We start from the raw sequence: 26,767 nt of genomic DNA, 5'->3' as shown, positions 1-26,767 counted from the left end.
ACACGACCTGCATGGTGCCATCCCTCACTCCTTCCTTTGGAACCACTCAATCTTGACTTCAGCCCCAGCCACATTACTGTAAGTTATGGCTTTGAGTTGACCTCAGCAATGGACTACAATCAATTACTGCGGCTCGGTCAACAAGCTGCAATAAAATAAGTCACAATAACTAAGCTGCTTGTGCTTGCACAAAAATCTCTTGAGGCAGGGTTTTAGGAAGAGAGGAGGGACTCACGATCAAGGTACCTGGACTGCAATCCTGGAGACACAACTGTGTCCCTGCTTCTGCCCAGAGGTATTGCGTAGGATTAATGAAGCCACACAAACCAAATGTATCTCAAGTGGTCCCTAACTGTAGACTCTTAATTTTCTGGTTGCCTGGCTAAGTCAGGGGGGCCCCATGTGCAGATGTAAAGCAATCACATGTGTAACTGCAGTCAGGAGGAGCTGAGATTCTACTGAGAAAAATATGACTCTTAAGAGCACACAGGAAAATTAAGTGACATACTGGTTACCAAACCAGCAGGGTTGTAATTTCCATGGCTCTCAACTTCAGTTCACTGTCTCATATGCTGGGAATAGCACTCAGTTCAGAGACGGTATAAAAAATGCATTAATGTAGCTCTTGGCTACTGCAATGCCTAGAGAAAACAGAAATTCTGTCTTTGAAAAGTAGGCTGGGCCAATTCTCAGTGGTAGGGGTGAATCAGAATATAAGACTGGTAACTATAGACATTAACTAAGCATTCACTGTAAGACAGAAGTTCTAGTGAAGGAAAAATATGTTGTCCTAGCACAACAAAGGAAAGGTAAATATAAAACCCCACAAATATACACAAGTTCTTGAAAACCTTCTTTACTTGGAATTCCAATTTCTGAGCCTTATTCTCTTGTGTGTCCATACACTTTGTCCAAATCTGGGTTTTATATCCAATTAATTTAATGTTACGGTGAGTCTAGTGTCACAGAGGCAGACACAGAGATGGCATACTATATGTTATCCCAGCTGCAGGAGCAATTTTTGACCTCGGCACCTTTTTTAGTAGGCAAATGTTTCATAGCTAATATACGAAAATATTAGCTAGCTGATGGAGAGCAGTATGAGCACTCCAGGGTGAAGACTAGCATGTAGGGGGTACATGGATGGGCTTTAAATCTTTTTTCACAGATCATTCACTACTGAATTCTGGGCACACAGCTGAATTGCAGACTTGGGTCAGTGGTGTAAAAGTACTTGTAGGTGTTTTTCAGAGGGCTTATTAAATTGATATTACTAATGTCAGCAACAAAAGATTAAGAAGGACATTTTCTTAATGACCTCTTCCATCACAGACTAGTGGGATCACACTTTACAAGGAAAGGCTAATGTCCAATTAGTATTCTCTGACCTGGGATAAACTTAAACTCAAGAACTATTAAGCCCCAAATTCCTCCAGTGACATGTAAGAGTTGTGAGCCAGCTGGTAGGCAGACATAACCCAGTGGGTTACATTCCATGACTGAGGAATGCAGGAGATCAGAGGACCTGGCTTAAAAAAACATTTAATCTTCAAGATAGCTGTAAGAGGGTATTCAGATCATCTCTGCTGTCTAGTTTTTGGAGAAAACAATTTACCTCTTTCCATGCAGTAACATACCTTATCTCCTGTCACAAAATGAATTAGGTTTTTCAGGGTTAAAGATCACTTTGTTGTGTTCGCTGTTGGAGCACAACGTGAAAGAGCCACAGTAATTTGAACGCTCCAGAGTTAATAAATGAAAAATGGTATCCGTTGCTGCATTCTTGTTTTAGTTTGCTATGCAACAAAACTATTACAAATGTCATTAAGATTTTAACTGTCAAGTTCTACATTAATAGCTAAGTACCTTTGCTGCCCCTGTACCATTCATAAAAGAAAAACTCAGGTATTTAAGTTTACATACCTCTTGTATACTCTTATTTTTTTCCATGATGGAAAGAGCAACAGCTGCACATTCAAGAGTAGACAGACAGGTGTTTGTTGGTTGTGTACGAATTACATATTGACTTGAAATACTGGGTTTTAACTGCACCTGAAAAACAGCAAACTCTAGTAAAATAAACGGGCCAGGATAACACATGAGATATCTATTCTCTATACTGAGCAAAACACATCCCCTTTCCCTCTGGGTTCACTCATCTTCTTTTCTTTTTTCTTTTTGGTCTTCCAAATGCCATTGCCATGCTACTGTTCAGTGTAATACACGTGAGCCACCATCACAAATAAAAACTGCAAAACTGTAACTGTATGAATGTGCAAAGGAAATACAATTTTTTGTTAGAGAAAGAGTAAGTGAAATTTCAGCAACTGATTTCAGTTGTCATATATATATGCTATAAAAAAACAGATTTATTCACTTATGCTTTTTTTTATTACTCTAAACACACACAAACATGCAAGCTACAATGGCCATATAGTCATTAACATTTTATATCTTGGCAAAATATTATTTGTCAAAGTTCTGAATCTCAGACTTCTATAAACTATTTATTCACACAACGAATTAGGTTTATTAGATTGATTAGAACTATTCGGAATCCTGTCTGAAAATAATTTACTGGCTCTGCCTGAAGTGATAAACACTTTAGACTATCTTGAAAATTAAAGGATTTTAAGAAAAGGAAATTCAATTAAACCAACAGCTCCAAAAGCTTTTACCAAGTTTTCAAACAGTGGTTGAAACAACACCCAATTTACACTACTTGACTCTGTGTGAAAATTCAGATATTATTCCTGTATTCCTAAGATTTCCATCTCCACATATATCTAAAACACAATTTGCAAAACAAATAATGTTTTAGCAATATTGTCAATATTCTTGACCAAAAATTCTCAGTTCTTTCTACAACAACATTGTAGTGCAATACAAAAAACCCAGACACATCATTATAAAAGAATAAGTTAATTTTCTTTTTTTTTAAACTCATGCCATTAATTGTCTTTTATTTTTCTGCTCCCTGAAAAAATGAGTAAGTGATCCCCCATGGCCATAATATTGTTCCCATTTTGCCTGCCAGAAGTCTTTCACCATTCCTCACTTTATTCAATACTTTTCTCCTCCACTTTTCTCGTTTTTCCTTTTATTTGAAATATTTTATTTTCCTTCATCTCTCTTACAAGCAATTACCCATGCCTTAAAGTTCAAGGTATCCTATTTATAAAAGGAAAAATTCCAGACTGCTGAAGAGACATAAATAAGTAAGATGAAATTCCACTGCCTTACTTGTCCTAATTTAAATGAAATTTAAAATAGTAAAATAAAAAAAGGAAACAAGAAAAGAGCAAAAGGCATTCTGGAAAGGACAAGCAAGTTAGCTATAAAAAGTCAATTTACTCAAATATAGGAAAATTCAGAAAAATTAAGCTTTTCTTGCCTATCTTCTTCAATTTGGCATGGAACAACCAGAAAAGAATAAAATTACTTCAGAGGAAAAAAAATGTAGAATGTAGACATCAGTGTAGGTAATGAAAAGAAAAAGAAGATAGTATTTTCATTTGTTACTCCTCAAGGTTTTATTTGGTTTTATGCCTTCTCTCTGTGACCTTGTCTTCACCACAACAGCATAGGAAGCCTAGTTATTTGAGGTATACAGAAAACTATGCTGGAAGAAGTGGTCCCTACTTAGAAACTTCTACCTAGGTATCAAAAAGCAGAGCGAACTCAGTCCATCACATCTCCAAGACATGTCTTGAGCAGCAAAGCAGACATATATTCACACTTTTTCTCAACAGCTGAGAGCTACATTCTTCATGGAGTATCTCTCCAGAGGCTTAAACCACCTGATGGAGCACCTGCAGGCCCACTGGCTTCCCCCTCCTTGGACAGCGCCATGAGGCTTTTTTTCCTACGAGTTAGGAATAGTTCTGTCTGCTGCTTTCTACACTTCATTCCTTGGGTCTCATGCTGAAAAACACTTGAAATAATCAACATTCCAGAGAAAGAAAACTTATCAATGATTGCAAGACAACTTCTATAAAGAAAAGAGGCTTGCACACTGCCACACAACCATGGAGCCAAAATGTGTGTAAGTGCAGCTCTCAAACAACTGACAAGGCACAAAAGGGCAACTTTCTAGCAACAGCAGCAGCAACTAAGTTTCTTCTTCCGTGAGTAGAAAGAGAAAGGATGGAAACAAGCGTCCCCAACCATTTTTCTGAAAAATTACATATTCCTTGGGATAAGATTAAAATACCATAGAGAGTGGTGGAGATCAGAGGAAGAATACGTGATCAAGACAACTGCCAGCTACAGTTTGTCTCTTAGGCTTCTTTCAGCATGCATTTTACCCTACTCTTTAAAGCAGCACAACCTAAATAAATCATCCCTAGTCACCTGAAATACAGTCAGGGTAGTCTTTGTCTACTGCAAATTGGGTAGACTCATCAAAGCTCCCATCTGAAACTAGATACATTTACTGAACCAATAAAAAATACAATACTCCACCCACTCAGAGCATAAACTGAATGGTAAAACAAAGCAGAAACAATACAGAAACCAAAACAAATTAGCATAGTTACTAAATATTTCAGACACAGGAAGATATCTTCTTGGAAAAAATGCCTAGACATATGAAATATTTAAATGTCCTCAGACTTGATCGGGTAGGAAGATGACTTATTTCATTTTTCCCCAAGAGGTCTAAACTTGCACTGCCTTTTGTGCAGTTAATAGTTTCAGATACAGTATTGCAACAATCTCATCCAAGTTCCTGCATTATCTATGTGCATTAATTCTTTATCTGTCACCTGTGTATCTCAAATCCAGCTGAACAAATTTAGTTCAAATTTACAGAAGTATTCATACAGTTAACTTAAACAAAATCAGACTATCTGCCTCCTACACCAGACTTCAAAATCTCAGTTCAAAATGAGTATACAAAAAGAACCTGTTTAAGTACATTTCAAAATAACAATTATGACATTTTAGAAGTGCTTCTCCATAAAACGACAGATACCACAATACAACAACTTGTCTGTTTTTGCTTCAAAGTAATTTGGAAATCATATGCACACTTTGGAATAATATCAATTTCTATCAAAATACAGAAATGACAAGTTGAAAAAACAGCAGCCAGTTTAATATTGCTCACAAAAATAAAAAGAAAGAAGATGGAAACTATCTCAACCAAGTCAAACTAGAGAGAAATTTAGATAATCTGAATGCAATTACTCACTGGGATTCAGCCAAGACACTTAAATTAGTGTATCTGTTCTTTGTAAGTGTGAAGGAGTTTGGGGACTTAATTTCCAAGCCATCAGAAGTAGGAAGCAACACATAAAAAAAAGTTTCATTTTTATCTGTAACTGAAGACTCCTGCTTCAAAAGCTTGAATTTCAGCAAATCTCACAAACTGTTACACTAACTTAACACTGGCTTATCTGCCAATGCACCATTCCCTCAGCAAATGCTACAGCCTTTGAGCATTTACAAAGGATTTGAACCACAGAAAAAATTGTGACCCTTCAGTGTTTCTTGGGGGCAGAGTTTTTCTTCCTGAGTCTTCCTTGAACATGCTCCAGGCAACTAAAGACCCAGCTGATCTTCTTCAGCTGTTCAAAACTGATAGGAGCAAAAGTGTTGCCTTGATGGGGTCAAAGACCTGAAATTTTAAAAATTTAAGTCAGTAAAAACAGTAAACTGATTTCTGCTTTTATTTTAAATAATAGAACTGAAGGTCTAGCAGAAAGCTTTAAGTCCTCTCCTTAATATCAGTATCTTTCTATCTTTTCTGTGTTAATTTCTTCATCACTACTCTTACCAGCTTTATCCTCACCAGCTTTACTCTCCAAGAGAACCCAACATTATGCAAAATTATACTTGGAAAATAATGCATCACCAAGAATTCAAAAAAGTTAGTACATCTGTCTCACAGGGCACACTAAACAATTCTTTCCTGTTCTACAGGCATCTCAAAAAAGGCAGAGGCATAATATATTTTTCTGTGGCTTCTATAAAAAACTTAATACTTAAGATCCCTTCCTCTTTTATGTTGATAGTGTCTTTTGAAAATCTGAATGTCAGCTTGGGAATTAATTTGCTTAACTTTTCAAGAATGAAGGAAGAAAGTACCATCTGTCCTCCTGCTTAACATAGGCACTAGTTACTGGTCATATTAATAAATACCTTTCAGGAAAAAAAAATTAGTCATTCCTTTAAACTAACTCAAAAGGCACAAAAAAAATCTCAGAAAGAGTACAATCACATCTTGCTATCTTGCTCATCCTTCTAGAACCTAAGAAAAAATTGCTTTCAAGGTGCTAAAGGCAGTAAGAGCATTCTCTGGAAGCTACTGCAAAAACAACCTCAGACAGAAGAAAGGTGACAGGCAGGGTAAGACCTTTCAGTATCCGGCTTGCACAAGCATCTTTTACCTGTAAGTCAAAACAGTTTTCCGTATCTTACAGAAACTTCATGCAGTTAGTAAAATTAACTTTGTGCTGGAGAAGACAGGCTGAGTAAATTTAGTCTCAGCAGGCTACTGAAATTTAAATCAAGAATATAAATAAATTATCTTGTTCAAAACCTTGGCTTTAATTTAAAGTGACATCTTAAGAGCACTCTCTTTCTAAAATACTGGAGGGAATAACTGCCATGCAACTGTCACAAATGGAGAGTCTGAAAAAGTAGATACCTGTCACAAAACACTCAATCCATGAGGGCATGACTTTAAAGACTCTGATGACTGGAAAAAGGGAAACATAAACTCCATTTTTGAAAATAGAAAGGAGAAGATCTAGGGATCTACAGAGAAGTCTCATCTGCCACCAGGCAAGCTTATGAAGCAGATTCTCCTGGAAACCATGCTAAGACACATGGAAAACAAAGAGGAGACTGGAGAGAGACATCATGGCTTTACAGAGGGGAAATCTTGTCTTCTGTGATGGAGCTGCTGGTGGATAAGGGAGCACTGGTGGATAAGGGCAGAGCAACTGGCACTGTCTACCTGTACATATGCAAAGCTTTGGACACTGTTTCACAGGACATCCTTGCCGCTAAACTGGCGACACATAGTAATGACAGGACAAGGAGTAATGGGTACAGTGAAAGAGTGAAATTCACACTAGATATTGGGAAGAAATTTTTACTGCAAGGGTGGTGTGACACTGGAACAGGTTACCTAAGAATGAGTTGTAGCCATTACTCCTTGTCCTGTCATTGCAGTTCCTGATGAAGGGTCCCTCTCCAGCTTCCCTGCAGGCCCCTTCAGATCCTGCAAGGCTGCCATGAGGTCTCCACACAACCTTCCCTTCTCCAGGCTGGACATCCCCAGCTGTGTCAGCCTGGCATTGTAGGGGATGTGCTCCAGTCTGTTTATTGACCTCATGTTCCTGCTCTGGACTTGCTCCTACAGTTCCATGTCTTCCTTGTGTTGGGGACACCAGAACTGGACACAGCCCTGCAGTGGGGTCCCACCAGCGCAGAGCAGAGCAGAGCAGAGCAGAGCAGAGCAGAGCAGAGGGGCAGCATCCCCTCCCTCGCCCTGCTGGCCGCGCTGCTTTTGGCACAGCCCGGGGCAGGTCTGGCATTGTGGGCTGTGAGAACACACTGCTGGCCCGTGTGGAGTTTTCCATCTGCCATCCCCACCAAGTCCTGCCCCACAGGGCTGCTCCCAATCGCTTCTCTTCCCGACCTGTGGGTGTGCCTGGCATTGCCATGGCCCGGGTGTACGAGCTTGCACTTGCACTCCGTTGAACTTCTTGATGTTCCCACAGTCCCGCTTTCCAAGCCTGTCCAAGGTCCCTGTGGCTGGCACCCCTGGCCCCGGGCATGTCCCTGCCCCACACAGGGTGGTGTCATCAGGGAGCTTGCTGAGGGTGCTCTCGATGCCACTGTCCCTGTCACCAGCAAAGGTGTTGAACAGCATCAGTCCCAGTATCAGCCCTGAGGGACATGTATAATCCCATTCAATTCTTGTATGAATATTTACAAGTACAAGAAGCAAAAAAAAAAAAACCAAAAGAAAAAAAAAAAAACAAAAAAACAAAAAAAAAAACAAAAAACCCACCCCGATCCCCCCAAAAAAGGCAAGAAACAAAAAAACACCACCAACCAGGAGCCCTTGCTATCCTTAAAGGAAGCTAAATAGATTGGCCTTCAGTTAAAACAAGTAACTGAAATAAAGTCCAAGTGCACATAAGCTGCAGCTCTAACCCAAAAGGAACAGTTTTATCTCCTGTAAAAGAACACAGCATGAGGCAGATAAAAATGTCAAAAAAACTAAGAGCTAACAGACAGTAAAAGTGTAAGGAAAGGAAAATATTCACAGGTAAACCATTAGAGAAGATAGGACTGACCTAGGAATATCTGGACTATATATTCTGCAAAAAATAATTGAAATACCATCTGGTTATGGTCTCAGTTTTTGTAATTGCACAATTTCACCTATAACTAAAGAAATAAATAATTTAATACTGCCATTAAGTTATGGAAAAATAATTATATTTAAGTGCATGTCATATAGGCTATTCATGCCACCTCGTAAAATGACTATGCATTTCCAGTTAATTTCCAGGCATTGTATTTTTTTTGTATTTGGAGAAGAAAAATTCTAGAAATTATTTCTGGTAATATCTCTCTTGCTCTGCTTACATTTAAAAAATTAATGTCAGCCAACAGTTCAATATTTTATGCAGCACTATTCTTTTAATAATTAATAAAAGAGGAAAGTGTGGCAAGTAAATTCAGTGTGCAGAGCATGAACGCAGAGAATGGGGTCATGAAATCAAGAAAGAAAAATTAATTACTTGCTTTGTTACAGCCATTTAACTATAATTACCTGAAAATATCAGAAAATTGAAAATGAAAATTAAATACCTCAGTGTCAAAAGGTAGCATCAATGCAATGATACTGTTCTTTGGAACCTACCAATTATTTTTGTTTTGTGTAATTTCTTATTTTCTTACTGTATGGGAAGAGCAGTAGGCACTTCCTTGGACAGAGGAAAACCAGCAGAAGAAGCTCCTGAGAATAATTTTGGCAAGGGCAGAAGGGAATATAAAAAAAAGAAGAGTAAAAGAATAAAAAAATCTTCAATTAATCTAGCTATTGGAAAGCAAATTCAATAAAAATTAAATATATTTCCAGTTTACCTTTTACAAAATGTTCTTATCCCATGAGAATATCTGCATGGGTAAAATGGTACAAAATTTGCAAATGCTCCTGAATTGTTCTAGCACCTGGATATTCAGACATCTGTCGAAGGGTTTGACAACAATTATGAGAGAAAAGGAAAAAAAAAAAAGCTTCTGCCCAAGTGTGAGGAATCAGGAAGATGCAGGAAAGCCTTGTCCCTGAGGGGACCCTGCTTGGCAGCCATTTCGTGTCTCACAGGGTGCAGGCAGTCAGCAGGGGGACACCACAGACACTGCACCCCAGAGACACTCTCCAGTCAGTGGCAAAAGGTCTCTGCCAATGGACTGCCCTGGGACATCGGGCCAATGGTCTCCTGTCAGCAGGTGGACGGACTTTGGGAGGAGCCAGGGCATAAAAAGTAACTGCACAAGAAGTTCTGGGGGGCCGTTCTGTTCTTTGCCTTTTGACTCCTGAGGGGCTTTTCAAACATGATTGTTGAGTGTGGGTTTTTGGCTTGGGGCTGTCCTTTTGCTTTTGAGGCTTGGTGATCTGGGTTTTTTTGAGACTTGCTTTTTGAGACTTGCTTGTCGAAACTTGCTTTTGAGTTGAGGGTTTTTGAGCCTTACACTTTTGCCCCGGCCCCAGCCTTTTGGCTCTCCTGTCCTCGCTGGCTCTTGCTCGCCTTCGCATCTGCCCTGCCCTGTGCCCTGACCAGCGCCCTGCCTGCTTCACCTCTGTGTCCCTGCCTGAGCCACCTGTGTCCAACCCAGCCTGCCTCCGAGCCTGCTGCTGCTCCCACAGCCGTGATCCTCACCGCGACTCTGTCCAGATTGCTGGACCTTCTCCCTTGTGAGCACCCCTCCCCTTGTGTCTGGTTGCCCATCGCCACAGTAGCCATCCACAGCCCGTGCCCCAGGGACACAGACAGCACACCCTGACCTCCAGTGGTAATGCTCTCCCTTTCCCTCTGTTCTCCCTCTATCCCATTTTTCTTCCTCTTGCTCTGTCTTCTCTAGCCCTCTTTGGTAGAGTAACTCCTTTTTATCTTGCTTTCTCATTACCAATAAACGGTCCTCAGATGCAATGTTTGCCCTACTTGGCTTAATTTAAAGAAACATACACATCTGGCATCTGGTAAATCATCTCACACCTTTCAGTCAAAAAGAAAATGTCACCGTATTGAGAGGTAATAAATACATACTTACCAGAAAAATGTCAATGACCAATGTCATTCAAATTAACCTAAATGTCACATGGACAGAATACTGTTGATTGCTCAGCATCATATCTCAACTAAGCCTACAATCCTGACCCAAAATAATTCCCAGTTCTGTCTCTTTGATCTCAGTTTTCTTAAACAGCAATTTCTAACAGTCCTAGCATAAAACATTTTGTTGTCTTGAGTTCAATTTTGTTTTTTATGTTTTGGTAGTAATAAGACAGCAGCTACAAACTTAACACATCAAACATTTCACAATATGTAACAGCTGTTAATGATTATGTTTATCTTACAAGTCATTATACACAGGATAGGTTATGAACTACTTACTTAATGAAAACAAGTTTTCTTGCTACAGCAAAAATTGCACAGTTGGAGAAAAACCAATATAATGCACAAATAAAAATTTACTACCAAGGCTCACAGGGCCTCCTCCACTCTAAGGACAACTAGGCTACCCTGTGGGATTTTTAGTAAAATCACTATTAGTAAATAACACACTAGTGTCATACACAGATAGATAAGAAATGTGTTTGGAACAAGTCAGTGAAAGTGCAGTGTTTTTCTTCCATGAGTAAGGATGGACGGTTGAATCCATACTTTCCAGGACCAGCCTTACTACAGTTTTCCCTGCTGCAACCATTGTGGCTGGTCTTTGTTGCCTTGGCTTCTGATTTGTCTCCTGCCCACCTGCACTTTTTATTCATGATCATACTTCTTTCTCTTGCAGAATTAAACGGGGCATTGTTCATTTATTTAGGTTCTATGGCAAAATTTAGTATTGAATTTCTCTCATGCAAATTGTAAACTGTAACAAATAAAAATAGAGTGAAAAAAAGCATAAAGATAAAAGGGGACTGTAAAAAAACTCATTTACTACTTGGCACTATTTATTATTTAGCCCTCATAAAATCACTTACTGAAGTCTCGTAACTGTGGAGATGAGAAAAAGTATTTTTCTCTACATCTCCTGATCTCATTGAATAGGAGATTTTATAAAAAATTCAGAGAGCAATCAGAATAAGAGTCAATTAAGATACAGCCAGATGACAACAGTGACTTGATATTTTGCTTTTACTTCTGTTCTGGGTGTTTTCTGTGTGAAGATGAACAAATGGTTTTATATTTCTACTTTTACATTAATTGTAATCCACTGTCAAGGTGTTAGACAGTTTGCTATACAACATAAACTGTATTACATTTGTGTCTGTGGGCACTAACTACATTAGAAGGAAATTTTAACTTTCTCTGGAAGGAATTTATGTAAATGGCCAAGTACACTTTAGAGTAACTGCTTGCTCCATCAACGAAATTCCTCTGATTTTTGAACATGTTTTCAGAAACAAAACGCTATTCATTCCTTATTCCTATAGGCTTGGAAATGGCAAATTCACAAATAAAGTTTTCTTATCTTAATATACCAGAGGACTAGATGACAAACCCCACTTACTGTTAAATAATATGATATAACTATTCAATGAACCTCAAAACATTACGGTTTCTTCACCAACTCATTCATGACTTTACCCGTCGTTAACGGAAAAATAAAGAAATTAAAAAGAAAAAAAGAAATTATGCATAGTGCATAGCTGAGCAAATTAAGTTATGCATTAATTTTGTATTGATAGTTCTGGTATTGCTGCAAGTTGAATTGCTGACAGAAGACCCTACAGCCAACTACAATTCAGTGTCCTACACCTTTTGACACTTAAGCATTTCATCACATCTACCATGTAATTTACTTTAAACCAGGTGACATTTCATGACTTCCTGTCTAGCATTTAACCCTTCAGGGGAAGCCCATGGGACTCTTCTACCTAGTAACTTCAGTGGCACCACTTCAACTGAAAAGCAGGCTGACCCGTAGAGGAAGGGGTTTTTTTAATGTCTTTTCTTTTAAATAAAAGGAGTGGCAAGAGTTTGTCCCTTGCTTTCCATACTCTGTGAGCAGCTCTTTTCTTCTTTGTTAGTGCTCAGTGAAATCCTGAGAATAGCTGGCACATCTCTTCACTGATTCCTACAGAAGAGGGTTAAGAATGCTCTCCCAAAGAATCCCTGTGATGACAGTTTCAAGCAAGCGGTTTGATAGGATTTACTCTCAGACATCCCATACCACCTGTGAATCCACGCTTACCCCACAGAGGCCATACAAACAGAATCCAGTAACTGCTACTCACTTTGCACAACATGAAGTTTTGACAAGAGCAACAAGGTAAGTTGGCAAAGAATTCTTTAAACAGATGTTGATGTGACTGACTTTGGTGAAAGATCAAACCTCTGGAATCTCAAGGACCTGTTTGTGTTGACAGCTACTCAGGCATATTACATGATGGGCAGTGAACAATTGAAAAGAAACAGAAATGCCTAAGTGTTTACTAAATATTTAATCACATCTTCCAAACTGTAACAGATTTGGGCCATGTTTCTCAGAAGCTGAGAATAAGAAAAGCTCCCCCTGCCTGACAAATTGCTGAAGTTCTCTCCCATTGACTGGAGTTCTAGACAGCATATAACCTTGACATTTCAAATTTATAGAGCCTTTTCAAAAGACAGCACATCAACTACAAAGTGGTATCATTGCTTTTAATTAATCAGTTTATGAGGTGAAACAACACAGTTTCTTGTCATCATTAACACCTTTTGTACACCTTCCCTTTGTATTGAAGACAGTGAAGCGTTTTGAAGGATTTTTTTGTAGTACTATGGTATTTTAATTTAACAGTAAGTGTTCTTAACAACCTGATTATACTGTTTGCAAATAGAATTATGTTTAGCAGACTGTACCCATCCTATGCACAGGGAGAGAATGTCACGAAAAGGTCAGACAGAAGGGAGTAAACTCAGCAGGAATGACCCTTTGACAAATGCAGTGCTGAGTAAGAACATTTGTGTAGTACCTTGAAACTTTGCAGTTTATTGCCACAAACAAGTTCATAAATCATTCTGAGGGTCTTGCCTCAAAACTACTATGTTTACCTTTAATAGGGAGCAAATGTACAACCTATTTTAACAGCTTTATGATGATTCATTTTACCACAGGATTCCTAGGATCTCATATAAATATGAGCAAACAGCTTAAAAAAATGTTTAAGAAAGAAAGCATATGGTAGCATTTACCTTACCTACTAGCAGATCACATTTTTTCTAGTTCTTTTCAAGGCCATCAAACTGTATAATGAAGAATACCTAAATTCAATAGGAAAAATGGGGAAAACTGAATTTAAGAAAATGTTTAACTACTCTGGGCAAAATTTGGCTACTATACCTGAGCTGAAAGTCCATCATACATAGGAAGACATCAAAATCTCAGTTTATTTATTTATTTTCACAGAATCATAAAATAGTTTAATTGGAAGGGACTTTTCAAGAGTCATTTAGTCGAGACCCCTCCACCTGGCCTTGTTGAACCTCATGAGGCCTCCACAGGTCCACTTCTTGAGCTCATTCAGATGCCTCTGAATGACATCCCATCCTTCAGGAGTGTCATCCCACCACTCAGCTTGTAGTCATCTGCAAATCTGCTGTGGTTGCACTTGATCCCTTTGTCTGTGTCATTAATGGAGACACTAAATAACACTGCTTCCAACAGAGACCACTGAGGGTACCACTTGCCACTGATTCCCATTGGAACACTGAGCCCTTGACCCTCACTAAACCACTACCCTCTGGACGTGACTGTTCACCTCCTTCCTCATCCACCTAACAGTCTACCTATCCAATCCATCTCTCTCCAACTTAAAGAAAAGGAAGGTGTGGGGGACCCCATCAAAAGCTCTACAGGAGTCCAGATAGATGATACCTGTAGCCCTTTCCTGTAGCCCTGTCCACTGATGTAGTTCCCTCACTGTAGAAAGGGTTGGAACTAGATGATGATGGATTTTTAAAGTCTCTTCCAACCCAAACCATTCTACGGTTCTACAATTTGCAAAAGAAATTTTTGTATACACTACAGAAGACTCTGAACTAATTGCCAAGTCAGTAAAAAGCAAGTAAGGTGAGCTGCAACGAACTCAGGTACAAACAAATACAGGAGAGGGTATCCAAAAGACCGGGCAGATTGCTGGCTGGAACATTTCGGGGGCATGGAGCCCATCCTGGGCTGGGCCTTGCCTTTGATGAGGTGATGCCTTGCACTGCACACCCTGCTCTGGGCCTGTGTCCCAGCCCTACAGGGGCCAGCACTCCCTGGCACAGCACAGGCAATACTCCACACCTGGCCCTGGAGCCCCAGTCTTGCCCCAGAGCGGCCAGATGAGGGAAGTCCCACCTGGGGAAAGGGCACAGGAAAGCCAAAGGGTAGCTTAGCCAGGACACAAAGCAAGCACAGGTCTTGGCTCTATTTCCTGCTGGACTTCCTATCAGCTGAACGCCACAAACCAGAAGTGTATGCTCTTTTCTACAGCTTTTCTGTCTTTCTCTCTTTCTTCTTCTAATTTCCTCTTCCTGGCGTTTTGAGAAAGTTAAAATGGGATGGGCTTGGAGCCTGTTAAATTGAATGGGGCACCAAGTTAATGCTTTGCGAAGTGTTTTATGTTGACTGTATGTTGCTTTAAACTTTTGCCAGCATTCTCTGCTTTTCTGAAGCTGCCATTAAAGCTTTTTTTGTTGTTTGACTGCTTGAGGATATCTTGTCAGCATTTCTCCTATGCATCTAATTCTGAGTAGATGTGAGCCCCTTTAAGAAGCTTGCCAAGCCGTTTTTTTGGGGCTTTATAGGCATTACTTTACATGTGATGGAATTAAATCTACAAAGACTGCACATTAAGAGAAAGTCTTGCATAAAGTTAATCAGTCATCATATTTCATTACTACTACTAAACAGAAGATCAGCAAATTGGAATCCCAGTTCCAATTAACAATTAAAAGCATTTCTGTACTGCACCAACAGTTTTTCAATTTGTATTACAACAAGAAGCGTTCAAGGTGTATTTTGTGCAAAGATTTCAATGCAGGAAAAATCTTATCATCAGTGGTATTGCATGACAATTTAACAATTGCAAATCTGGTTCAGGATTTGAAATGTTGTCTTCTCTATATGAAAAGTCCAAAATGTACACAGATAATGTAGTTAGAGGCCTGAGTTTTCTTCTAGTTGTCTGTGAATTTTGTGCCCTTTTTTTAATAGGAGGCTTCTGGTCTGAACGGAACAGCATGTGTGCATTCAAGTAAGCAGATGTGCATCTAGCTCTTGGGCACTAAATTTTGCATCAAATTTATAATTATAATCCCAAAATCACATTGCTGACAATAAATTGCCCAGTTGTAAAAAAAAAAAAAAAAAGTTTTTTAATATGCTTTCATTAACATTTATCTACAGTGAATTTCCTGTACTGTATCTGTACTGTATTAATGTCCAGTTACTGAAATTCACACTCCTTATAGAACTCCCCACTGTGTTATCACTACCACTTTCAATTACTTACTGCCATGATGACATTTTGTCACTTAACTAGTATACCTTTGGTATTACTTCAGAATATGCTGAACAACCTGGATTCACTGCAGGCTGTACTAACAATTTCTCTACAAACTGTAAAATAAAATTACAGTCACTATGAAAACAGACCAGTTACCAATGCCTTGTTTAGCATTTTTAAAACAAGACAGCATTTCTTTGTATGACACTTATTTCTATTGAGGGTATTTGGTGAGGGATCTGCAAAAAGTGACCTTTGCACTGATTCAGTCAGATTGCTTCTGAAGGAGCCATGAAGCAGGTACGTAAACAGCTTCAGTAAATTTGTAAGATACATCACCTGTTTTCAACAGTTGCATTGAGCTAGACCAATACTGCACATATATCCCTGGATCTCCTAATCCTATTCTTAATCAGATTTTCCACTAAATTATTAATATTAGTGCAGTGTACCTAGATATGTGAAAGGATAAGCAGAAACACAGCCAACAACATGCAGTACTCATGCAATCATCAAGGACTGTGATAATCTTAAACTGTGATGTTAAGACTTTCTGAGTCTTCGCTGTTGACTGGGTAAGAAAGCGTTGACACAGGATTGTCCTCAGAAAACTGACAATTCTAGAGCTGAACATAAATTTTGTGGTCAAAAGATCATTTTGGATACTTTATCCTCATTTCAAGAACATGTGCATCGATTGTCCTGGAAGTTTTGAGCATTGGAGGAATGACTTTTCCTCCTTAGAACAGTCATGCATGACCTTATATACACATAATGCAGTCTAACACACAGGAGATTAGCACTCTTCTGATGCAGCTGTGTGAATAGATCAACAAAATTATAATAACCATTTTTAGTTACATGGCCCTTACTAAAAATGATCATGTAGAAGGCCTGCTTTGCATCAGTTGAAATACTTTCTGACTATTAAAGGGTTACTGCAAATAGATGCTCTTGATATTGATAAAAAACTCTAGTCTCCAAATCTCTAAATGTTCACTAAAATGACGGTATAGGCAGTGTTTGTGAAAACCTCTGAATAACAATTAGTCTTTACACGTACATTCTTGCAATAGAAGAAATACACAAATTATTTTCAAATGTTAAAGGAGTAGTTACAGTAAGTCAGATTTAATGATAACTCCCTGATCTCAAAGCTACCTCTTATGTTTTAAAAGCTCAAGCAAGACTGCAGACAGATCTGTTAAACTCTTTCAAAAGTGACATCTTGGGCTCCAAAAAAGCTGGTTAGAAAATAAATTCCACCTCAGGGAAGGAAGGAGGAGAAGGGAGAGAGAGGAAGAGCAAGAGATCCCAAGCATAATCTAAAGTTGGATATCAAAACATCAACTTGCTTGAGAACCAGTGCTTGACAATACAAGTATACATTACAAATGCTCATGACTAGTCAAGCAGATTTAAGCATACAGTGCAAGCTGAACTAAACAGTAAAGCTCAAAGGTTAAAAATTTGCTGTAAGAAACCAGATTTTAGATGATGATACCAATTTTCATGTAGCGAAGAAAGTATAAGGAAAACAAAATAGATGTGTTAGAAATTGTGAAGGCGTGATGGAAAAAGAAAATGAGGTATTGAATATATGAATAACAGCAATGCTGTGATGAATGCATAAATAGGATAATTTGTTGGCACAATGCTGCTGACATTATTATGCACAATGAGTGGCAGAAGAGTGCATCGACAAAGAATTGAAAAGTCACAATGAATATAAAGCCTCCCCCAGCCTTAAACTGAGCCCACTCATGTACAAGTAGACACACCATTCAGACTAACAGTGAGTTAAGGCAGAGACAAGAAGTTAAACAGTCTGTGCAAATGGTACCATTAAAACTGGAACACTAACTTCATGAAAATATTCTGAGATATTTACAAAGTATTTTGTCACTACAAAATGTCAAAGCATTACAGATTATTAGCTTAGAAAGTTACACATAACAACATAGGAAGAAAAAGCAAAAAAAAAATTAACAGTGAACTACACTTTATGCCCCATACCTGACTGTCAAAAATAAAATTTTTCTTTACTGCTGGCTAGATTGATACTGATGCCTCAGCTAAAAATTAGAGGGAAATACAGTTTCCATGCACCATTCCACATTAACTTAAAATTATTTATTTGTACCTGAATACCAGAATATGAATTCTTTTTCCCACCCCTCAATATTCTCAAAATAAAATGTGATGACACTGAGGTGGTGAGAGCTGCTCCAGAACCTGTGCAGGAACAGTCCCCTTGGCATCAGCATGGCATGGTACAGCTCCCAGTGCCTCTGCTGCTCAGTCTCACCACGCACACTGATATGCATTGTTCTTGAGCTAAGACTCCTCTCCTCTGAGGAGGGGACACATAGGCACCAAGAAAACCAGAATCCAAGAGGTGCAAAACCTCTGCTGACCCCAAGTCAGAGCCAGTGTGCCCTGAGGGCACTGAGCCCCCCCTAGGGCTGAGTCACTGCCAGCAGGGCAGACAAGGCACGGGGAGGACTCTGTTGTGCCCTCCCCAGAGGTGAGCCAGATGAGATGACAGGTGACAAAGGACAGATGTGTGCCAGCAGGACTCATGGACAAGGCCTCACACAGAAAGCAGCACAGCACCTCTGGGACAAGCACACGTCGTGGAGGTCCAGGGTGGGGTGCAAACACATACAACAAATATGGGACTCAAAGCCTTCATCCAAATGACCAATCTCTCTGCCAGCGGGCACACGGCTCAGTGCAAAGCCCACCAAAGCACCAAAACAATCACACAGTTCCTCAGATCCCACCACATTTAGCCCTGGAACCCAGCTCTGCCTCAATGTCACAGGAAGATAATCTCTAAACATCCCAAGAGAGGGGAAGGAGGGAGCTGCAGGGCAGGCAGGGACCCTGCTGGCTGCACCTTGGGCAGCCACAAGACCAGAAAGATGGCAAAAATAATAAGAAATAAGTAAACCATACTATCCAGGAAATCCTGTAAACCTTTTCTCTTTAGTTCCCATCCCTTCCAAAAAGTGGCCAGCAAAGACAACCACCACTGTGTAGCACTTTCCAAGTATTTTTAAAGGATGGGTATTTATTTTCTACAATTATCCCACAAAAGTATGATGACCCAAAGACTTTCACTGGATTTTTCAAAAAGGAAAACAATATCAGGTAGTAGAAATAATTCATTAAGGTTTGGAATAGTATATTCCTGGATTTACAACAGAGATCCAGAAATACTTATCCATAAATAAAAATAATTTCTGTACTACCAACTTCTGATGCAACAATAAGCACTTGGGATAGTCTACTTTTTATATCTATGGTTTGCAGGTTAACTTTTTCAATTCTTATTTGGAGCTGAAGTGCTGAAGGAGTAGAAAGCCAAAAGCAGGAGTTTAGTCATCTCTCCCCACTATGCTGTGCTTATCTTCTCATAAACAGAAGCGGCTTCACCCACAGTGGCCTGTGATTGCTTCACACAATACACCACCACATGAACTGTGACAAATGGCTAGTTCTTCTCTCAAACTACTGCAACAGCTTCTCCAAGGTGACTGAATACCTTTTCTGTATGTCCTCTGCAACAGCAGCAGATGCTGCAGAGGAGATTCAAAAGCCTGCAGACCCCTTCCTCAGTTGTGGCTATGCAAAACATCCTGGGATAATGCGCTTCTCCAGAGGGTGCTAGTTCATGGAGTACCCTGCGTAATCAATGTAATAATCATATTAAAGACTATTAAAGTCACAGGAGGAGCAGCTGAGAAGAGGCAACTCAGGAGAGACTTTATCACTCTCCACAACTCCCTGAAAGGAGATTGTAGCCGGGTGGGGCTCCGTTTCTTCTCCCACACAGTTAAAAACAGTTCAAGAGGACACTGTCTAAAGCTGCCCCAGGGGAGGTTTAGGCTGAAAATTAGGAGGAACTTTTTTACAGAAAGGATGATTGGGCACTGGAATGGGCTGGTCAGAGAGGCAGTGGAGTGAGTCATTGTCCCTGAAGGGGAAAAGACTTTTAAAGAAATACAGGATGTGGTGCTTGGTATCAGTGCCAACAAGCTGACAAGGTGGTGTTCTGTCCTAAATTGAACTTGATGACCTCAAAAGTCTTTTCCAGACTTTTGAGTCGGTGATTCTGTAAAGTCACCTTAACCCCAGTGCCTCATAGGTTTTTGCTAAAAAGTTTGTCCAACCTCATGCTTTGTAATTTAAGAAAAAAAATTCCATTCCATTACATTCCACAATAAGAATGATTCTGGATCAAGACATAAATTTACATTTTTCTGATAAAGTTAAATATGTTAGATTCATATATATCTATTTCCTCTGGGGCTTTCTGGAAGAGCGCAATTTAAATTTCTTTTAACATTTTTTTCAAGGAAAAATGCTCTGCTGACTGAGCTGTTAATTAACAGAGCTTTTATTGGAGATCTCAAGATTTTAATACTAATTTAATACAACAGCCAAGTTTATTAAAATATCCCACAGTATCTTGAAAATCATTCAACATAGCAGTTTGTATTACCCAAAATCAGCAAAGCTGTAAAGTAATACAATTAAATATTCCTTTCAATGGCTCCAATCGATGATGTCTTTGTAGTCAAGAATTGCTAACGTCTTCATTACTAAAATAGCTCTTTTCGACCTCCAGAATATTGATTAAAAGCACAAATCACCATTTATTGAATAAGTCTAGCTTCTTTTTGTATTACAGATAATGCCTACAGGTATCACATCCTCTTCACTTTTTACATCCCCCTCTATATACCTTATTCTCTCTCTGGGGCCAAAAAAGCCTGCCTTCTTGAATTTCAAGTATAGGGACATTCTACTCACTTTTGTCTCAGAAAATTGCAATATCAACCCAAAGTTTCAAGATATGATCAGTAAAAACTTTTTTCAAATAGAAAGCCATTTACATGGTTCATTTAAATATGAACTATGACGTAGAAAACAAGAAATAATGCAGAAATAGTAAAATGCCAGAAAAACCCTACAGTGTTGGCCATGATATCTAGATCAGTGAGAAAGATGAAACAGAACACTGTCAAAGGTTGAACAAACTTTAGTCCCTAACAGTGCTGGTGTTTACTTGCAGACAGTTTTATAACTATGTTCTCCCACATTACTGCTAATTTTAACCATTAATAAGTTTCTAGGGGGCTGCACAGGTGCCTCAAGATCATTTCAACACAAAATGATCAAACCTAGTCTAAGATCCAGGTGTGTACACAGCACTCCAATACAGCCCTAGCACGGCTCCACACCCAGTGGGTGTCATCACTGAGCCTCACCTATCTCACCGGTGACTGTGTGCAGCTACAGTGCAAGCTCTAACTTGGCACAGCACAGAACAAATAAAGCAAAAATTACAGTCAAACCACTAAATGTAACCTTTAAACTTGATCTAAGAGATTGATGTCAGCCAGGTCACACCTCAACATGGGAAAACGGTTTTCCCTGCAGGAAGCTATTTTTGCATTTGGGAACTCCAACAATGTCATCATAACACATCCCTGTGATTTGAATAATAGAAAGTATCAAGTAGCGTATAAAATAAAAATCAAACCAAATACTGATTATAGCTCTGATATATTTACCATCTATCATAGTTTAAGAAAAAATTAATACTTTTATTAACTTAATACTTCAAGAATCACTGTTTCACTGTATTCATTTACTCTAAGAATTTAAACCCTTTAAAACAAGAGCAGCAATGCAATTCCAATAAAAAAGAAGGATATGGATGTCAGAATGTACCTTTCCTTGACAAAAGGGCCAGATAAGAAGTTGAGTGTTGACGAATAACTGCAAATGCTAAAGACTGCAATCGATGCAATACAGAATTCATGTATGCACAACAAAGCAAATCTACGAAGAATGTTTTTCTATACTCATGCTGTCTGCTGGATTTTTTTCCTAGAGCTTGAAGTATGATCCCTTGCATCACTGTTTCATAAATCAATACCTCTGAACTTTCTCAGAAAGGAAGACTGTGACTCACCCCACAGCGACAAGTCGTATCCAGTCATTAGTTCTGGTGCCCACTTGCAGGGAGGAAAGGTGCACAGTAGCCAATTATCCACTTCCATCCAGAAAATCTCTCTGGGCTGTCACATCTCTACATGTTTTTATCCATGTTCATGTACAGAGGGTTATAGATTAACACCCTACACCTACATTTGCTCCCACATCTATGAAATTTTGTACAAAACATCTTAACATACAGAAAACAGTTATGGGCAAATCAGGTGTCTATAAAATCACATGTAGATGTGACTTATATCTAGTCTTTGTGGTGTAATAATCTCCTATGATAGGAACACATTTGTTTGCAAACATTAAATGTTTTTTTTTTCATTTGTTGTAGTGCACAGATACATCTTAATATCTTGGTGAAATCTAATGCAACAGAAGAATACATGTCAAGCAACAAACTGCATATTATGGATTTTTTGAAAGATAAATTATTTATATATTTAAATGAGGTTTCATGCATTATAGTCAATATTACTGCTCAATCTTCTAAGAGGTTTTTTGGTGTAGTATTTTACTGCATTTTCATTCCATTATTTTTACATGTTCTATCAATTCAAAGTCTTTATCAGCTCCAATTTGCCTTAGGCAGGATTTAATAATTTAAAAAGCATTACTTGTATGTAAAATGATCCATAAGCTTGCTGTCCATTATTAAAAATAAAATAAACATTTTAACAGCCTCGGGGATACTAATTATGATCCAACAATGAAGGGAATTATTTTCTCCATTAGTAAAACTGTTGGTATTAATACTTTTTCTAAAATACACTTTCAGTTATGTACCTGAATAAAAATGGCAGCTTTGTCAAAAAATTAAATGTACACAAACAATCCTAGTCTGATGAAAACACTTAAGATACAGATACAAAATATGAATATACAGTCAAATGGACAGTATTTGTAAAATGTTACCTGAGACAGAATTTTTAATATGGTGGAGACAACATATGAGAAGAGTGTGATGCTTTCCTAAAAGGCTGAAAATTCAACTTTCAGTTTTCATATTTCTGCAATGTAAAATACTTATGCAGGGGAAAAGAAACACTTATTTCAATCTTTCTATTCTAACATCTTAAACAAGACACTGTTGTGTGTTTTTCTACACAAATTAGTTTTCAATTTTGCAAAACAATGATTCACTATGAAGTTACATATGCTAGGTCAAAATCAAACAAAAGCAAATTTCAAGTGAGAAGGCAGACATTATCAATTATCATATTATCAATATTTACAATTATCTTTCTTACAATCTTACAGATTGCCTAAATAATTGTTCAAGTTGTCTTTCTCTTGTTGGCTGGTTACATCCTCAGAAAACCACCCCCTTCTAACTCATTAGCAGCAAGAATCTACTAGACAAACTTTGAATTTTTATTTTACAGTTTATAACTCACTTGCTTGGGAAGGCGGAAGAGAGAATTTTTGTAAAATATATCTTTAGCCTGACTCCATGTTCCATCGATGATAATCATAACAGATGGACTAGAAGACATCACTGCAACTTCTTCCAAGTTGGTTGCTTCAGCTCCAGGATACAAAATTAGAGTATTGGGATTTCTGCACACAGTTGCTAATTCAGGATACCTTTAATGCACAGGAACACAAAATCAAATTAATTCTAGAAAGTTTTCATGATGTACACATACTTTCAAATATTAGCTCCCACTCATTTCCACCAAATTTTACTTAAATTTCCCTTTGTCATCTATCACTTTCTCCTTCCAACACCTCTGAAGCTGTTGGTTTTTTGCTCCAACACCTAAAGTTGGAGGGCAGCTTCTAAGTCAGGGCAATCAAAAAACAACCACAAAAGCGACCAATGAAAGCTGAATAAAGCAATATATCATATCTTTTGCAATGCTTAATCACTACTGTAATGTGTATTGGAGCCGAAGACATTTTGAATTGTTTACCAAAATTTAATACATGCATTCTAGAAAAAATTTATCAAACACTTGGCATAAAATTACTGCAATTATCCCATTTTTAACCTTATATATAGATAAAATATTAGCAATTCATAGTCCACACCTACAGGACACTTTTGAAAATGTTATCATTTCCATTGGTTTGGGTTTTTTTTAATTGCTACTTATACTAACTGGTACAGTTATAGTTCCCATTCTTTTACATGCTCTTCTTCCTTCCTGTTGGCCTTCTACACTTGCCAGTGGTACCACAGATGTAACGGCTGCCTATTGAGTGTACAGTTAATGTACACGGAAACTCCTGAAGAGTTTGCAGGACACCACTGTCCTAGCCTATAAAAATCTGTGAAAGACATTGTCATTTAAATAGTACTCCATGTCCCAAAAGCCAAGTATAAACTAGTCTGGCCTGAATACTCCAGGGATGGGGCAGCCACAGCTTCTGCAAGCAACCTGTTTCCATGTCTCACCCCATAAGGGTAAAGAATTTATTCCTAGTACCTAATCTAAATCTAAATCTACTACTCTCTTCCAGTTTAAAACCATTTCCTTTGTTCTAGACCTTGCAAAAGTACCTCTCCAGCTTTCCTGAAATCCCCTTTAGGTACCAAAAGGCTTCCACAAGGTCTTGTTTGGAGCCTGCTCTTCTCCAGAGTGAACAACTCTAACTCTCAGCCTTTCCCACAGGAGACGCGTTCAGCTCTCTGACCATCCTCATGGCCTTCCTCTGGACTCATTCCAACATGTCCATGGTCCATATCTTTTCTGTGTTAAGGGCTCAGTGCTGGACACAGTACTCCACAAGGGGTCTCACCAGAATGGAATAGACAAGCAGACAGGGGAGAACTCAAGAAAAGCCTAGTCTTGTAATAAAGAACGCATTACTTGTCTGGAACTCATTTCTCAGTCTTCAGTCTTGCTTCAATCAGAAATCTTGAAGAAATATAAAGCAAGGGTTGACTGCCCAAAGCATGTGACATCAAATAAGAAATTAATTCTACATAGTACCGCAGTGGTTATAAGGTGTAAACTGATTTGGTAGGATGAGAAGAGCTTTATGCAGTTGAAACACCATGTGAAGTGGAAAGAGAAGCCAGCACATCTTAGGTATATCGGAATGGGATTAATAGTCAGCACATAAAGTGGGCACTTCATGATACCTATCAAGATCCACTTGGTGCAAGATCACAGATACAGGCACACGGTAAACATCTAAGTTCACACTGAGGAATTTCTATTGTCACTGTCACCTTTTAAGTTCCAGAAACCAGGCATCTGCGCCACTTCTCCAAAAATCAAGCAATAACATGTATTTGTAGGGAGAAGCAGTGGTAGGAGTGGGGAGGACTAGAGAGGAAAGAAATGGTTCATAATGGATTTTGAGTTGATATATACAAGGTGTACCTAAACCTGCACTCCGTTATCACTCTCTGAGAAGGCATGTGAAAAAAACAATTATAAGAATGTTAAATCAGACAGGATTGAAGTGCAAGACATTGAAATCCTGAGATTAAGACTCAAATGGGACCATAAAGGATGTATATGAAATGAATGTGGAATGGAATTCAGTGTACCAATAAGCTGGAGAAAGTATTCCACCATCTGACCACCCTCACTGCCAGCCATCCTCCCTCCAGCAAACAATCCAGACTGATTCAACACTGTGTTTCATTCCTGTCAATGTCGTTTACTACAAAGAACAAACATACAAACAAATAAAACCAAAACATAATGATTTGTCTTTCCAAAATGAACAGGAAAATTGTAAATAGAAACTGGAAATCTGTAAAATAAGCCTGTGGCAAACAGTTCTTCCCACTATTTTTTAAGCCTTACTTACACTATAGTAATTTGGTATCATTTTAATTTAACCAACAATCTTGATACGCAAAATCAAAAGCACGAGGCCATCCCATTACACGATATGTAGTACCCAAGGCTTAAAACTGGTCATTATTTTCATGTTTGTCTTGAGAACCCAAGTCTTCAATTTAAACTATCCTAATTCTGAGACAGAAGAGATTTTAAATCCCCTTAGAGGATTAAAAAAATGAATTATTAAAACTATTCCAAATCTGCATTGATTATGAAGCTCTTTAAGTTTATATTATGAACACCACAACTGATGTTTTAGTTGACAATTCAGTTGAAAACACTGGTTTTCAATGCATACTCATCCAAGGATCATAGAATCATCACAACTTCACAGAATGGCTTGGCTTGGAAGGGACCTGAAATATCATCCTGTTCCAACCTCCTTGCCACAAACTGGGACACCTTCTACTAGACCAGACTGCGCAGAGCCCCACACAGCCTGGCCTTGGACACATCAGGACAGGGCATCCACAGCTTCTCTGGGCAATCTGTCACAATGTCTCACCACCCCCAAAGTAAAGAATTTCTTCTTAATATTTAATCTAAACCTACTTTCTTTCAGTTTGAATCCATTCCCCCTTGTAAATAGTCTCTCTCCATCTATCTGGTATGCTCTCCTCCTGTCCTAGAAGGCCGCAATTGGCTCATGTCCTTTCTAGGATGAACAATCACAACTGTCCTAGTCTTTCCTCTTCCTAGTCCTTCCATCCCTTTAATTTCCACCAAGTGTTACTTCCATGACTTCCCCAACACCGGACACTTAAGATTCTTCTGAACAGGTTTAACCATCTTGTCTAGACTGTGTTTTTGCTAAAAAAAGTTTGGACCAGATGATCATTGAAGTCCCCTTCCATGCTGGTATTCTGTAATTCTATAGTACATATGTAATTAATATTGACAGCTCTCATCCTTAAAATAGAATGATTTCAAGTAATTGCAGGAATATCCTCCATAAAGACTACGCTGAAGAAAAATCCTTTATACAGACACTATGACATTTCCAATACTTTCACTGGCACTTCACAGTACTTGTAGACTTTCAAACTTCAGAAAATGTTGGCATTTCCAAGAAAAAGTAATTTGTATCATTTACAGTTGTAGTAATTTACCTCAATCCTGTTGTAGTGTGTTTTGTTAGTTTATTTTGATTGCTCCCCCATTTTCTGTATTTCCCCCCATTTTATATAATGGTTCTGCCCTCACCAGTTTT

The 26,767-nt window shown here is 38.6% G+C and overlaps 1 protein-coding gene across 1 annotated transcript in view; it reads right to left on the bottom strand.

Moving 5' to 3' along the window:
- Positions 1–26,767, bottom strand: part of DTWD2 (DTW domain containing 2) — a 70,132-nt gene that overhangs the window by 6,724 nt on the left and 36,641 nt on the right. The window contains exons 4-5 of the mRNA XM_063179714.1: positions 23,149–23,338; positions 1,924–2,052 (exon numbers count right to left, since the gene is read on the bottom strand). Coding sequence (XP_063035784.1) covers positions 1,924–2,052; positions 23,149–23,338 — 319 coding nt within the window. The remainder of the gene's footprint in view (positions 1–1,923; positions 2,053–23,148; positions 23,339–26,767) is intronic.

The sequence above is a fragment of the Melospiza melodia genome, chromosome Z, assembly GCF_035770615.1.
Source record: "Melospiza melodia melodia isolate bMelMel2 chromosome Z, bMelMel2.pri, whole genome shotgun sequence".
NCBI classification, from domain to species: Eukaryota; Metazoa; Chordata; class Aves; order Passeriformes; family Passerellidae; genus Melospiza; species Melospiza melodia.
Note: the sequence above shows the minus strand (reverse complement) of the source record. Positions and strands in the feature narration are given on the sequence as shown.